This window comes from Ursus americanus, chromosome X (assembly GCF_024610735.1).
Source record: "Ursus americanus isolate L20-20 chromosome X, mUrsAme1.1.p, whole genome shotgun sequence".
Lineage (NCBI taxonomy): Eukaryota > Metazoa > Chordata > Mammalia > Carnivora > Ursidae > Ursus > Ursus americanus.
The window spans coordinates 30,515,046-30,531,240 of record NC_142164.1 but is presented as its reverse complement, the minus strand read 5'-3'; the positions used below and the strand labels follow the sequence as shown (position 1 = coordinate 30,531,240).

At 37.3% G+C, this 16,195-nt stretch overlaps 1 protein-coding gene across 2 annotated transcripts in view; it reads left to right on the top strand.

Annotated features, from left to right (window-relative positions):
* WDR44 (WD repeat domain 44) overlaps nt 1–16,195 on the top strand; it is an 84,731-nt gene that overhangs the window by 13,687 nt on the left and 54,849 nt on the right. For both annotated transcript variants that reach the window (XM_087859925.1, XM_045804928.2), the window contains exon 2: nt 13,329–13,362. In XM_087859925.1, the coding sequence (XP_087716051.1) occupies nt 13,329–13,362 (34 nt within the window). The remainder of the gene's footprint in view (nt 1–13,328; nt 13,363–16,195) is intronic.

Sequence of the window (16,195 nt, the reverse complement as noted above, 5' to 3'; positions counted from 1 at the left end):
GACGCTTAACCAACTGAGCCACCCAGCCCCCTCCCCCCCCCCCCCGCTTTTTAAGATTTTATTTATAGGGCAAGATTTGAAAGATAAAACAGCATCTTACCTAAATTTGAACTGTTTTCAATTTTTGTTCAACGCTGGGTTTTTTTTCTGTTTTTGGCTTTGTGTTTGATGTTGTTTTCCTGCCTGACCTAAGTGGAGAGAAAATCTTCATGTCAGGGGTTTCTGATCACCAGAACCCTTCTGATTCCTAATTTAGACTTAGCCACTTGCATGTTGGTCTTAGTTTACCATTAGATCTTCCTGTTTCAGCTTACTGGGCTTTAGAAATCAAAACTCTTTAATTACCTGCTTACTTTAATGACTCGGTAAGGCCTTATCTATGCTCATATCCTATTCACCTCAAGCACCTTACAATCCCAGCACCTTCTTTGTACAGGCAAGCTGCTAAAGCTCATTTTACTTCTATATTTTCCTGATGGCAAAGGCAAAAAGAAGAGGAGGATAAAAACAAAATCAAGCTATAGGGTAATTCTCTGTTAAGCCCTTGGTAGTACCCTTCCTATAAGAAAAATGTTTCCCCAGCTTCGTTCCAGCTGACTCACTCTATACTCCTCCTTCCATGTCATGCTCCTTTTTTCCTCTTTAGGAGTTTGTCAGAATTTTGCAACCTGACAAGAGGCTTCTTCAGAGCCAACCACCTTTTTTTTTTTCTCAGAGCCTAGAGAAAGGTGCATCCTCTTACTGACAGAAAAAGAAAGACTTTGTTCATCCATTTTTCTGTGTGTTGCCAAATTGTTTTGGTATATTCTTTTCATCCAGTATAGTAAAAAGTCTGGAAATGTGAATGTTAAGTGTGAGATTACTCTTAGTATTTTATTTGTGTACTTTAGGAGGTGGGTCTTTGAGTTCCTAGTTGTTTAGCTGACTATGAAGCAGGTGGCAAATGTAGGTTTAGTTTGCACTCTCCTTCCTCCCTATTCTCAGAAGGCTTACAGATTGTGTTTGTTTGCTTTTCAGATAACCCTCAGGTAAGAGGTAAAGAAACACCAAGCCCAAAAGGCAGAAGTATCTGTCTGTAGCTGAAGGGTGAGAAATAGGTTTATGGGATCTGGCTCTGTGAAACCACAGAAATGCAGTGTTCTTTTCAAAAGCAGACTTAAGTGCTTGCACCATGATTTTAAGGCCTGATTACCCTAAAGCCATAGCACATGAGTTATGAAGATTTAAGTTTAAAATTGGAAAAGGTGATCCAGTGATTGCCTGGAGAGAAACCACTTGCTGAAGCTTTGAAAAACCGAGACTTCTACCTATAGTCAGACATGTTAGTACTTGATTTCAAGACGTGGGTTTTGCAGTAAGCCAGGCAAAACAGTGCATGCAACTAGCTTCTATTTGGGGAATTTAATCTGTAAAGGTTCTTAATACACACTTGTATTGATCGCCATTCAAATCTGGAGCTATTAGTGCTTCTGGTTGTGGAAGGATTTTGAGATTATGTATTGACAGACTTGGGAAGCGAATCCTTCATATTGCAGAAGACTCATCAGTTTTTTGGTTAACAAATAATGTATCGGAAATATTTCTAGTATCCTTTTTATAAAATGAAGAGTGCCCTAAAAAGTTTGTATGTATAGTAATTGAATCCCTTTTTATTTATTTGACATGAGAGCGTAAATGGGGGGAGGGCAGAGGGAAAGGGAGAGAATCTTTTTTTTTTTTTTAAGATTTTATTTATTTGAAAGAGCGCAAGTGAGGGGGAGAGGGCCTGAGCAGGGGGAAGGGCAGAGGGAGAAGCAGACTCCCCCCTGAGCGGGGAGCCTGATATGGGGCTTGATCCCAGGACTCCAGGATCATGACCCAAGCTGAAGGCAGATGCCTAACCGACTGAGCCACCCAGGCGCCCCGAGAGAGAGAATCTTAAGCAGGCGCCATGCCCAGCACAGCGCCCAAGCAGGGCTTGATCTCACAACCCTGAGATCATGACCTGACCCAAAACCAAGAGTCAGACGCTTAACCAACTGAGCCATTTAGGCGCCCCTTATTTATTTTTAAAGGTTTTAGTTTTTTAAGTAATCTGTATACCCAATGTGGGGCTCAAACTCGCAACCCCAAGATCAAGAGTCACATCCTCCACCTACTTACCCATCAAGGTGCCACTTGAATCCCTTTTTAATGACAACATAATTTTAATTGATATTGATCTAGAAAGTTGGCTGTTGATGTTTATTTAACCTATATAGGTTAACCTCGCTTTCAACATGTTGACAGAGGACAGCTTCAAAATGATATAAATATCTTTAAATAATGGTTATAAGTTAATTTACATATCTAGAGATTTTGTCAATTTGTTACAGTAGCCATCTTGTTTTTGTCTTTCTTTGTGAGGGGACAATCTAAGCCTAAATAATTAAGCTATTAATATACCTTCCTACTCTTCACTGAGCACTTTTGAAAAATGTACTTAACTGCATATACACCGTAGTGTTTGCATTTGGGCATATACACTGAATGGACTGTCTGGGAAAGCTTTGACTGAATTCACACATGTGCGAATTTTTTTCTTCTGGTCAGTGAACAGTACTGAATACTTAGATGAATATTTATGCAATGATATTGGCCATTCAGTTCCTCCCACTTTTTCCCTTTATCACACACTAACAGATCATAGGATTAATTGTCCACTTAATTAACTTGGGTGTGGGGTAGAGTTGCCAGATGAAATACAAGACTGCCAGTGCAATTCCAATTTTAGATAAACATACTGAAAATATATTTGTTGTTTATCTGAAATTGGAATTTAACTAGACAGCCTATATTTGTAGTTGCTAAATCTGGCAGCCCTAGGTGGGGGAGAAGCAGAAGGAGACTGATAGTTATGGGCTCAGTTGTGAGATTTAAATAAAACTAGCGTGTGCTATGATAAAGGTAGCCTTTACTCTGACAGGAATACTAAAATTTTTGAGTCTAACGCTTTTTTCTTTGGAAGTGCTTCAGTGAAAACAAAGCTCAGAAACTTAACAATGTATTGTTTAGGGATACCTTACATTTTTAAATGGTAAAGTAAGGGAACAATAAATAAAATCTGGGCTAGTGGTTTCCTGTAAGGGAAAGGCAGCAAATGGAATAGAGAGAACTACACAGTAGCCATACTGGTCTTGATGCTATTCTCATTCTCAGGTGACATGGTGAATCACTGTTCGTTTTATTTGTTATGCTTCATAATTACATGCATACGCTACATATACTTTTTTGTACATATCAAATGTCAAATAACAGTTTGGAAGTTGAATTAAAATATGTTTTAATGAGAAAATTAGACTCCTTGCAAAGTTTCACTGCCTGTACTTTCCAAAATAAATCCCAAATCCAAAAAGTAAAGAGGCATTCCTTTCTTCCTTACCTTCTCCAGGTTAGCATCCTTAGTTCTGTATATCATTCTACTTGGTTTCTAGAACATTCACTAAATTAGTTTCTCTTTTTCAGATATGTTCTATTTCATCAGTGCTTCTCTTAAAATGTGGTATCCCAGTTGTACACAATATTTTTATTTATTTATTTATTTTATTTTTTACAGAGGGCGAGAGAGAGAGAGAGAGAGAGAGAGAGAGAGAGAGCAAGCGTACGCGCAGGGTGGCAGGGCAGAGGGAGAGAGAATCTCAAGCAGACTTCCTGCTGAGTGCAGAGCCTGATGCGGGGCTTGATCTCATGACCCTGAGATCATGACCTGAGCTGAAATCAAGAGTTGGACACTTAACTGAGCCACCCAGGCATCCCTGGTGTGCAATATTCTTAAGTGTGTTCTTATCAGTGTGAAGTAGATCAGAATTTACCACTCCCCTTGCCCTGGGCATAATAGTTCTTATAACTCAGCCTAAGATTACGCTAGCTTTTTCAGCAACCATATCACAGCCTTTACTGTGTCTAAGCAATCAACACAAATATCTAAATGTTTTTACCTGGTTTGCTCTTAAGTTGTATCTCCCCAATCATGCATTTTACCATTATCCCTATTACATTGCATTCTGTTAAGATTTGGCTTATTGTTCTAATGTGTTAAAATATTTTTGGATCTTGTCAGCTAGTGTATTCCCTATCCCTCCCACTTTGTGTCATCTGCAAATTTGGTAGATAATGCCATCAATGTCCACATTCAAGACATTAATAAGAATAAGTAGGATAGGGACGCATTACTTTAAAAAAAAAATCTCAAGAAAAAAAGTAGGATAGAGTGCAGGAGAAATTATTTAATACTTCCTTATGGCATTTCATTGATCCATTAATCAGCATACCTTGAGTAATGTTCAACCAGTTACAAACCTACCTAAGCGTATTCTAGCCTACATTTTTTGTTGTCTACAAGGATATTGTGGCTGGCTCAGTCGGTCAAGCATGTGACTTTTGATCTCGGGGTTGTGGGTTCAAGCCCCACATTGGGTATACAGATTACTTAAAAATAAAATCTTTTTTTAAAAAAGGATTATATTTGTATTATAAAATTTAGTGCTTAAATCCAGATTTTTTTTGCATGTGTACAGTATTCCCTTTATATTCTAGGCCAGTAACCCTATCAGAAAAGGAAATTAGGTTAATCTTGTATGATAGGCTTTCTGTGAATGCTTACTGACTCTTAAATGATTATCTTTTACCCACACCTAGGGCCCTTAAACCATTTAACAATGTGCTTAAGAATTTTGCTTAGAATTGAATCTGTTAATAGTTTCTAGCAACTACCTGCTTTCCAATGTTGGCTATCAAGTGTCTTTCTCATTTTCTTCTTCCAGACTCTGATTCTTTAAAGGTTTTAGATAAGGGAGTAAGCTGTGTAAGTTCTCAGGGTATGCTGGGGTATAATTTGTCTGGAACAGGAGAACTGAACTCATTTAGGTTATCTAGGTACTTTTATCTCCTTGAATGCTTTGGGATTCGATTTCCTCATTCTATAATTTGTTTTTCCTTTTCTGGTTTGACTATCAGTAATCTTAATTGGAAAAGAAAAGAATCGAGGCAGCCTTTTACATTATACTATTTGTCTATACATATAAGCAGACCTGTACCTTTTGTTCTTGTTCTGAATATAAATTAAAATAAAGAAAATCTGTGTCTGGCATTTTTTAAAATCTTAGCACATTCTGAGCACCAGTCTTTGTGATATTGTTCTTACAGGTTTTTGCGTTTTCTTGGGATACGTGCCCATTCCATCCCTCCAATTTCTTCTGCATGTTTTCCTTTAAAATATTTTTTATAATATGACATTGTGGAGATGCAATCATCAAAATTCAGACCATGAGAATTTCTACAGGATGAACAGCCTAGTTTCTTTTTTTGTTGTTGTTTGGTTGGTTAGTTTTTTAAGACTTTTTTTTTTTTAGAGCAGTTATAGGTTCACAGCAAAATTGAGAGGAAAGTACAGAGATTCCCCATTTACCTCCTCCCACTCACACATGCGTAGCCTCCCACATTATCAGCATCCCTCATCAGAGTGGTACACTTGTTACAATTGATGAGTCTACATTGACATATCATAATCGTCCAAAGTCCATAGTTTACTTGAGGGTTCACTCTTGGTGTTGGACATTCTACAGGTTTGGACAAATGTATGACATGTACCCCTCATTATGGTATCATAAAGAGTAATTGCACTGCCCGAAAAATCATCTTCAGGATGAATAACCTATTTCTTCAGTACATGAACTGCAAGAAATAAGAGTCTGAAGGGGAACCTACCGATTGTGAGAGACATATCAACTGATTGTAACACAGGGACCTTATTTGGATATTAATTGAAAGGAACCAACTGGAAAAAGTAATTGAGACAATCTGGGCAATATGAATTTGTGACTGTGTAAAATAGGATATTGTTAAATTTGATAATAGTATTGTGCTTTTGTTTTAAGGAGAAGTCTTTTTTAGATACATAACGTTTTTATGGGTAAAAATAAACCGATTTCTGGGATTTGCTTCAAAATAATCTGACAGGGGTGTGGAGAAGGAGTATTGATATCATTATTGAACACGGTCAATGTGTTGTACATGTGGGTTCATAATATTCTCCCAATTATATATATGTTTGAAATGGCCATAATTAAAAGTTGGAAAAAATCCCCCAGAAAATATTTTTATGGTCACATTCATTTTCACTAGCAGATTCAGGAATAAAACTCGTATCTCCGGATTCTAGCTCATGTTATTTTACTATGTGGTTAAACTTCTAGCCCTTCTACTTCCAAATTGATGTCATGTTGCCCTCTCAGTCTCTGGGCCCCCCAGGTCTTCCCTGGGCAATTTGTGGTGGTACTTTGGATTATCAAGGCTTTAATAAGTGGCCAGTTTTACTTGATTGGCTACATCCCATGTGAAACCGTGAAGCGTTTTTAGAATTATTAGGGTAAGTTCATAGGCTGCATGGGTTGTTAGAATCAGCGGAGAGACTTGTGTCCTCATCCTATCTAGTCCGTTGATCTTAGCTTAAGCTCTAGGAGGGTCGGGATCATGTTGGCTTTGTTCACTGTTTTACACCCACTGCTTAGCACTGTGCTGGTACTTGGTAAGCAGTAGGTAAATGTTAAATGAATGGATTAATGCCACCTTATTTACCCTCATTTTCCTCACATGTGAAATGAGATCATTGGTCTAAATGGTTCTTAAGCTTCCTTCAAACACTTAAAAAAATTATTTTTCCCATGGTACCTGGGTGACTCAATTGGCTAAGCGTCTGATTTCGGCTCAGGTCGTGATCTGAGGGTTGGGAGATCGAGCCCCACTTTGGGCTCCGTGCTCAGTGGGGAGTCTGCTCCCTATTCCTCTGCTCAGACCCCTACTCACTCGCCCGTTCTGTCTCTCAAATAAATAAAATCTTAAAGAAAAAATTATTCTTCCCTTCTGAGTGATTTTTTTAAAAAATCCTTTTTAGATTTAGGGGTTTGGTTTTGTTCTGTTTACCTTTTAGGATTTTGAAAAGTATTACTGTAAATTTCTTCAACACTAGGTAACATCAATAGATAGGTATACTCACTTCTGTCACCTCTGACAGAAAACCCAGAGTTACAGTGCATCCAAATCTCTTAAAAATAGCCTGCTGCTATGCATTTTCTGTAAGATTGATTTTGTTTTTCCAAAGTAAATGAGTACTGTTCTTGAAATTACTTGAGAGTCAGGTTTAGCAAGTTCCAAAGTCAAGCTATCTAAGAAGGTTAATAAACCATCTTGTTGCTTGCATATTTGTTAAACTTTCACTGAAATTGTATTGAATGCAGTGCTATTATGTCAGAGCTTATAAAGGATTGGACATTGTGCTTCCTATGGAAACTTGGTGAGCAATTTTTAGGTAAGTTGCAGTTATTGTCATCAGATCCAAGTCTAGTGACTGGGCACCTACCAGGGAGTAGTGACCTTATTATTCTAATGAAACTGTGCTGGAGGTATGTGAAGGCTATCGTTGGATCAGGTCAGAGTTTATAAAAGAAAAATAATTCCTATACCGTCTTGCACAATCACCAAAGCAATGTTTTGAAGCCATGTAAATTATAAAAATAATACTGTGCGGACATTAAAATGAATTGTTCTAAACACAAATACCCTAGCTGCAAAAGGAAAACTATAATTAAAATGCTAAATGGATAGGGACTTTAAGAAAGCATCTGTCACATTATATTATATTCAAACATGAACTTTGTTAGTATAAACTCAACATAGCGAGTACATGAAAATAACTTTCTTTTTTTTTTTTTTTTTTTTTTAAAGATTTTATTTATTTATTCGACAGAGAGAGACAGCCAGCGAGAGAGGGAACACAAGCAGGGGGAGTGGGAGAGGAAGAAGCAGGCTCTTAGCGGAAGAGCCTGATGTGGGACTCGATCCCGTAACGCCGGGATCACGCCCTGAGCCGAAGGCAGACGATCAACCGCTGTGCCACCCAGGCGCCCCTGAAAATAACTTTCTTACACAAAACAGGATATAATGAGGGGCGCCTGGGTGGCTCAGTACATTAAGCATCTGCCTTAGACTCAGGTCATGATCCTGGGATCCTGGGATCGAGCCCTTCATTGGGCTCCCTGCTCAGCAGTGAGTCTGTTTCTCCCCCCCTCCTCTCCCTTTGTGATCTCGCTCACATTGGCTCTCTCTCAAATAAATAAAAATAAAATCTTAAAAAAAAGGATATAATGAATTAAGATGATCTATCTGTATTGAAAGTTACTGAAGTACTAGTTTGAAAATAGCATTTATATTCAAAACCTAAGTGGAAGCCACAGTAAAAATAATTTTAAAATTTGATCTGTAAACCCTGTGGTAATTTTTTTTTTAGTAGAATACCAATACTTTTTTTACAGCAGAGTTTATTATGAAGCTGTTTTAGAAATTGCTTGTTTTTCATGTTTAAGAGTGCCATTGGTAGATCTTGTCTTCAACTTCGGAAACTGTTGCAAAATCAAAGATTTTCTGTGTTGGTAACTAGTATTAGTATGTTGGAAGTTTTTCTTATGCTATCAGATAATCAAGGAAGTTTAGCTTTTAATTTATGTTTTTGTTCCAACTTCTTAAGAAGCACATTATTTTTTGCACATTTATTACTTAAATTAAGCTTTGTCAGTCACATACTTAAATGTGTTGAAAATATTTCATTTAAAAATACCCTGTTGGGGCACCTGGGTGACTCAGTCAGGTAAGCATCTGCCTTTGGCTCAGATCATGATCCCAGGGTCCTGGGATCGAGCCCTGCATCAGGCTCTCTGCTCAGCAGGGAGCTTGCTTCTTCCTCTCTGCCTGCCACTCTGCCTACTTGTACTCTCTGTGTCAAATGAATAAATAGTATCTTTGAAAAAAAATAAATAAATAAAAATACTCTATGATAAAATTTTTCAAATGAAAAAATGAACTTTCGAAGCTCTTGTTTTAGTTTGTTAGGTTTTAAGTGGTGTATACCACCAATACTTAAATATGTCTACCTGTTACTTCGGAGGGTTTTGTTGTTGTTGTTTTTAAGCGGGCTCCATACCCAATGTGGGGCTTGGACTCAGGACTCTTGAGACTGAGAGTCCTTTGCTCTGCCGACCAAGTCAGCCATGTGCCCCATTTCAGAATTTCTTAAAGATTTCACTTGTGTGGGGTGCAGTAAAAGTTTTTTTACGTAGGCGTTTAGACTTTTTCTGGGAAAAAATTACTGACCTTAACCTAGAAAAAGAAGGGATCTAATTTACAATACTTAGTATCTACAGAAATTTTGAAGGAATATTTTTCTAGTTAACTAGATGTATCAAAGTAATACTGGACATTTCTGGATATGTGCGTGTTAGATTACGTCAGTGTTTCCTACAGTGTATCTCAAGTTTAAGGGAAATCAGAGGGTATAAAATTTAGATAATTAATCATGGTATAAATTAACATCTTCACTCCTGAACTAATGAAGGGTCTTAAAATTTCCTAAAATTACAGGAACTCTAAAAACTTCTGCTTAAAGGTCATGCAGCTTAGTTTGTTGGGAAAACCTAGAGTAGAACTTAATTTTCTTGACCTCTAGACACCCGTTTCTCCTGTCCCCAAACTTGAACATGAATAGTTGTTTTCTTTAGCACATAATCACCTTGAAATGGTATAATGCTATTATCTCTACTTTGAAGTTAGAGACTGAGAAACAGAGAGGAGTTGAGCTGTTGTCCAGGGATACCAAAGATTAGGGACCCTTCTCTTACCTGGCACCCACTTCTTTGGTAATGGATTTTCCAGTACAGCTGAAAATAAGAAATAATCACTTGAACAGTTTCTGACCAATCAAAAAAAGTGCCACAAAGTCCACAGTAAAGTCGTGTACAAAAATTCTCATGGGGAGACCTTCACTCAGAATCTCTGGATTCTTCCTTTAGCATACAATTCCATTTTTGAAAACCTGGTTTCCCAGCTTAATGCAGATTAGAAGCAAAAATTGGAAGGGGTTGGGGTACCTGGGTGGCTCAGTCAGTTAAGCATCTGCCTTCCTCTCAGCTCGTGATCCCAGGGTCCTGGGATCAAGCTCTGGTCGTGTTCCCTGCTCTGAGGGGTGCCTGCTTCTCCCTCCCCGTCTGCCTGCCACTCCCTGCGCTTGGGCTCGCGCGCGCTCTCTCTGTCTCTCTGTCAAATAAATAAATAAAATCTTTTTAAAAAATTGGAAGGGGATGGGGAGAGAGGCTTTTAAAGACAGGCACATGGCCAACTGTAAGAAGTGACCAATTAAAATGACCACTTAAATTGAGGAAAGAGATTCAAAACCATAAAACAGACATTCCAAGCGTAATAGCCTAGGGTCCTGTAGTGTGAAAGCAAATAAATTCCCTGCAAATAAATGTCCCTGGAGGGCATTACTATATTAAAATGTAGTGTGGTATTTGAGCATAATTACTCTGAGTCAGTAAGAAAGGGAAAATTTTATATCCTTTGTTTAAGAAGGTATTTTCAAGGGAAAGATTACTGAAACGGCAAGGCTTAGCCTAGAATGTACTTATTTACAAGCAACCTTTGAAATGGAAATTCAAAAATAATTAAAATACTTTCAGAAGTTTGGCACTAAAAGAGAAGCCTCATCTCTCTTGAAATTTTATATAGAGAACATTTCATTATTTTATTCCCTAGCCAGTGCCAAATCAATTAGGTGTTAATTGTAGTTGTAAAAGGCAAATCAGGATTCAGAGCTTTTGACTTAATCAGTCTAGTCCAACCCAAGAAGCAGCATTAATTGCCTTTATTTTGGTGTTCATTCACAGCACCAATTAGGATATTTTCATAATCATCATATTTTAAGAGCTTAGCCAGAAAGGAGGTAATATTGCAAAGTATTTTAGAGAGTGGACTTTTAGCACCAGACTGCCTAAGGTCTATTTCTGGCCCTACTGTTTATTAGCAGTGCAATTTAAATGACCTAATCCGACCCAAGCCTCAGTTGTTTTGTTGGGTGAAATAGGGAAGGTAATAAAACTACCCCATAGGAAAGTTGTGAGGACAAAAGAAGCTAAAACAAGTCAAGTCTTAGCAAGGTTTTGGGCACATGCTTAATAAGTGATGGCCATTGTTTTGTTATTATTACAATGCCCCATTAGGAACACTTCCTGTGGGAATACTAAATAATGATTTACTGTTTCTTAGGGTGAAACAAATTGTTCTTTTCTAATCTTGGCACATGATACAAATCATTTTAGCCAACTTCGCAAATTACAAATGTGCTTTCACTTTTTACTAGATGCCAATGGTCTATAAATGGTTCAAAAAAATGTATCACAAAAGAATTCTGGTCTTACGGGCTACGCTGGTAAAGACGCTGGTAAAGACAATCTTAGGTTTGATTAGCCTAGAAGAAGGTATAGTAGTCTGAAACGTTTTACTGCCTACCAAGAGAGAACAACTTGGTAACATTTAAAATATGTTTCAAACAAGAGTGTCTTTGTTATTAGTTTTTTGTTTAATGGCATCACAAAATGTAAGCTAGATTCCATTTTAATCACCAGCTCAATATAATCTGACTTTTTTTCATATTCCCTGTTGTTAAGTGGGCTGGAGTTTGACAGCCTGTAGGGTATCTTTTCTGTGTTCAAAAATTGGTCTCAGGCTCCCCACTGCTGACAAACTGCCAAAGTATGTTGGAGAAACTTGCTGAAGCTCATCGTTTGTGAGTTTCAATGAAGCAATTTAAAGCTGCTGAAGAAACTCCCACTGACTACGTGCGCCATGGCTCTCACTTAATCCTTACAGAAGTTCTGTGAAGTAGCGTGCTTTTACCCTTTTATAGAGGAGACTGAAGCTTGGAGACATGAAATGATTTGATCAAGATCACATGTAGAGTAAATGGTAGAAAAGACGATTTAAGCAGGATCCATATGCTTGAAAGCTCCTGTTCTTTTCACTATGTCCCCTTGTCTCTCAAAAGGAAGTAATAAATTACTCTTTATAGTTTGTACATGACTATATGTAAAGTCCTGTTAGAACCAATCTGGAATATTTCCATATGTGTCAACAACTGGCCCATAATTTAGATCCTGTGAATCAACGGTCAGAAAGTACTCTTTATGAAATCAGTTACATAACAGATAAGCGTGGCTCCCCATTCTGTGTGTGTGTGTGGTTTTTTTTTTTTTCTTTGACAGCTAAAAAACCTGGTCAGATTTCTCAAAGTGAGGGTCATGGGGAAGGCAGATTTTCTTTTTCTTCCCTTCTCTACCTCATATGGGGCTTAAGTTTTTTTAAATCTTATTTCATCTTGTTGCTACACCTCTGAGGCCAGTGATTTTTTTTTTTTCCTAATTGGCATTCAGAATATGTGCCACGTAGAAATTCACGCTCCTTCAAGGTTTTTTGTTTTTATTTTTGTTCTTTTGATTGCTCTTACATTGTTTTAGACATCCTTTGTGTGGATTCTTTTTTCTTTTTTTTTTTTAAGATTTATTTATTAAGAGAGTGTGCTTTGGTGAGCAGGGGAAGGGGCAGAGGGAGAAGGAGAGAAGCAGACTCCCCGCTGAGGGTGGAGCCCAGTGCAGGGCTTGAACTCACCACCCTGAGATCAAAACAAGAGTCAAAGCCAGAGTCCGAGGCTTAACCTACTGAGCCACCCAAGCCCCCCTCTTTTTTCTTTTTTTTTAAAAATCGGAATAGCCTTGGTCCTAATCACCTCTAGATAAAAGAGGATTTTGTTACATAGCAGTATAGGTATGCCAGGGAAGCCAAATAATTGGGAATATAATTTTCATTTCTGTAAATTGTCCTTTGTTAACATGAAATTATATTGTCCAGGAACTACAATTAAATGATGGGCACTACTTTATATAGCTACTGTTTTGTTTTAAGATTTACTTATTTTTAGAGAGAGAGAGAGAGAGAGAGCACACATGACCTGTGGGGGAGGGGCAAAGGGAAAGGGAGAGAGAGGATCTTAAGCAGGCTCCACGCCCGATGTGGAGCCCTACTGGGGGCTTGATCTCACGAACCTGAGATCATGACCTGAGCTGAAATCAAGAGTTGGAAGCTTAACCAACTGAGCCACCCAGGCACCCCTAGAAAATTTATTGTAAAGAAATTTATCATGGAAGAGCACAAAATTTTATTTACAAGGATGCTTATTATAGTATTTTACATCATAAGTACTTGGGAAGACAAAAGGTACATACTCAAATCTCTAGATTGTAGGATTATGGGTCACTAGTATTTTCTGCTTTTTTATGTTTTCTACATTTTCTATGTGCACAAAAGACTTTTTTCAATCACAAACTATATAAGTGCTTTTTAAAATGTGGGTTTCTCTTTAATAAATGTGTAGAAGTATTTCCCTTCTTGCTTCCACTATTTAATACCTCCTTCCTTTTATTTCTGTACAGGTCTCCAGGAAAGGTTGGGATTTCAACATTAAAGGTAGGTTGTGTTTTCTGAGAAGTATATTTCTACAAGTTGTGTACACTTCTCATTCATTTTTCTATTTTATGTAAATCTTCATTTTCTTGCTTTTGCTGTTACTTATTTTTTGCTAAATAATATTGTCCCTGTATCTTACTAGGTGTGATTGGATACTCTAGAAATAGCAAATATTGTGCTATAAAGAAGGGACTAAGTTTTTTAGATTTCCACTAATTTTGTTTTATAATTTTTAGAATAGAAGAATACTATAAAATACATGTGTATGTTAATTGAAAAAGTAATACTTGCATGACAAAAATGAGGAATAACCAAAACACTTATATACTTCTTATGGTCACATGCATTGGTATCATCACTATATATAAAAATCAATCCTAGCCTTATCTCCAAGCAAAGGAGTTTGGTATTGAGACGTTATGCCAGTGAGAGCCATTTTAAGTCCAAGAATATCACCAAACAGAACTATTTACATCAAATAGAGTATATACTGTATGTGTATGTTTGTGTATGTCTGTATATAATGTATGTATAATCTCAAATGTGCTGTATTTTTTAGTACCAGTGTCCCTACCTTCTATTTATACACATTGGATACTGATCTTTTTTGATAAATTGTGATATGTTCATATGGCATATTCTACAGCAGTAGATATGAATGAATTGGTTATATACAATGACATAGATGAATTTCAGCACCATAGTGTTGAGTGGGGGGAAAAACAAGTCACAGTAAGATACATACAGTAAGATTCCATTGATATTAAGTTCAAAAACATGCAGAATGAAAGAATATATTGTTTAGAGATAGAAACACAGTAAAACTATAAAGAACAGCAAGGGAATGATAGACAAAAAATTCAAGGTATCCGTCATCTTTGAGGGAGAAAGACTGTAATGAAAATGGAGGATATGCAAGAGATCGAAAGCTAATGGTAATGTTCTTTTTCTTAAACTGAGTGCTTAAGAAAGGTTATATCATAATTCTTCATTCCTTATATTTTATAAAAGTTCTAGTATTTATTCTATTTGATAACAATTTTTAAAAATAATGCATGGACATGGTTAAAATTTGCTCAGTACAAAAAGTAGATGTTTGAAAACATAGCTTCCCTCCCATTCCTCATCCTCCACCTCCCAATCCCCATATCCAGAGACAGTTGCTGTTTATGCCTGTAGGTTTTAAAAGCCACTTAGCTCTAAGATATTTATAGGTCATAAGAAATAGGTTTGTGAAATTTACTTTATCTCAGTAATTATAGATTGTGCTTAACTTGAATAAAATTAGAAAATTTAGTAAATAAACACAAAGTTGGATATTGTCCTTTTTTACTTTTTATTTTGAAATACTTACAGATTACAAGAAGCTGCAAACATAGTACAGAGAACTCCTGTGTGTCCGTCATCCATTTCACCTAGTGGTTATATCTTAATTATAGTACAATATCAAAACCAGAAATTTGACATTGCTACAAATATGAGTGTATGGTTTTGCTTTGGTTTATTACATATGTGTATTTGTATAACTACCACCACAAGATGCAGATCTGTTTCATCACCACATCTCCCTTGTGCTACCCTTTTAGAAAGTCACACCCGCCCCCTCCCTCACATCATCCCTAACTCCAGGCAGCCACTAAGCTGTTTTCCATTTCTGTAATGTTGTCATTTGAGAATATCCTATAAATGCAGTCATATAGTGTGTGACCTTTTGAGACTGGCTCAAAGGATTGAGATCCAAGCTGTTGCATGTATCAACGGTTTATTGCTTTTTATTGTTAAATAGTAGTCTGTGGTATGAATGTACTCAGACTATTGAGTGCATTTCATGTATAACAGCATATCTGTTGATATTAAGTAATCCAAAAAAATTTGGTGTAGTCTGATTTTTTATGATTTTACAATCTCACAGAAGAGAGATGTATATGAGGTATTGGTGTTTGTAGAACAGGATAGACTTTAAGTGCTCCAAGGAAGTTTGGAGGAGGAAGGGGGAGCTAGAACACAGGAGAGCACGGGTACCTGGAATAACAGAAAAGTTTCAGGGAAGAGGTAGAACTTCTGCTGGGCTTTGAAAATTGGGAGAGCTGCATAGGCAAATAAAGATCAGGAAAGCACTGTGTATTAGGCAATAGTATGAGTGCATTAATATGCAAAGGTATAGAATTTGCTGGGAACATTGAAAGACTGGTCTGACCTTTGTAAATGTTTCAGCAGTGAAATAATGGATAAGTAGAGTGGGGCCAGATTTCGAGGAACCTCGATTGTCAGCTTGGGGCGCCTGGGTCCCTCAGTCGGTTAAGCTTCTGACGCTTGTTTTCTGTTCAGGTCATGATCTCAGGGTGGTGGGATTGAGCCCCGTGGGCTCTGCATGGAGTCAGCTTGTCCCTCCCCCCCCCCCACTTTCGTATATATAAATAAAGTCTTGAAAAAAAGAACTCTGGGCTTTAAAATTTTGAAGCAAGACATTTTAAAAGTCAATTTTTATGTGTCTTTACATTTGTGCTTTTCAGAGGTTTTTTTGCTGGGGAATTAACAAAAGATAAGTGGTGGAAGGGTGGGAGATAGTTTGGAGGAAAGAGAATAAGTGCAGAGCTGTTAAGAGGCAGTTAGAATGTCAAGACTTGAGACTTGGACAAAGGGATTGTGTTGATAGGAATCAATGGATGGACATGAATACTATTTAAGAGTTGTTTCTTGGTTGTTGTTTTTTTTCTCTTCTCAGCAAAAGAGAGTAGAAGTCACATCTCTAAAACATTTTTTAAAATTTCACTGTTGGGGCGCCTGGCTGCTTCAGTTGGAAGAGCATGTGACTCTTGCTTGATCTAAGAGT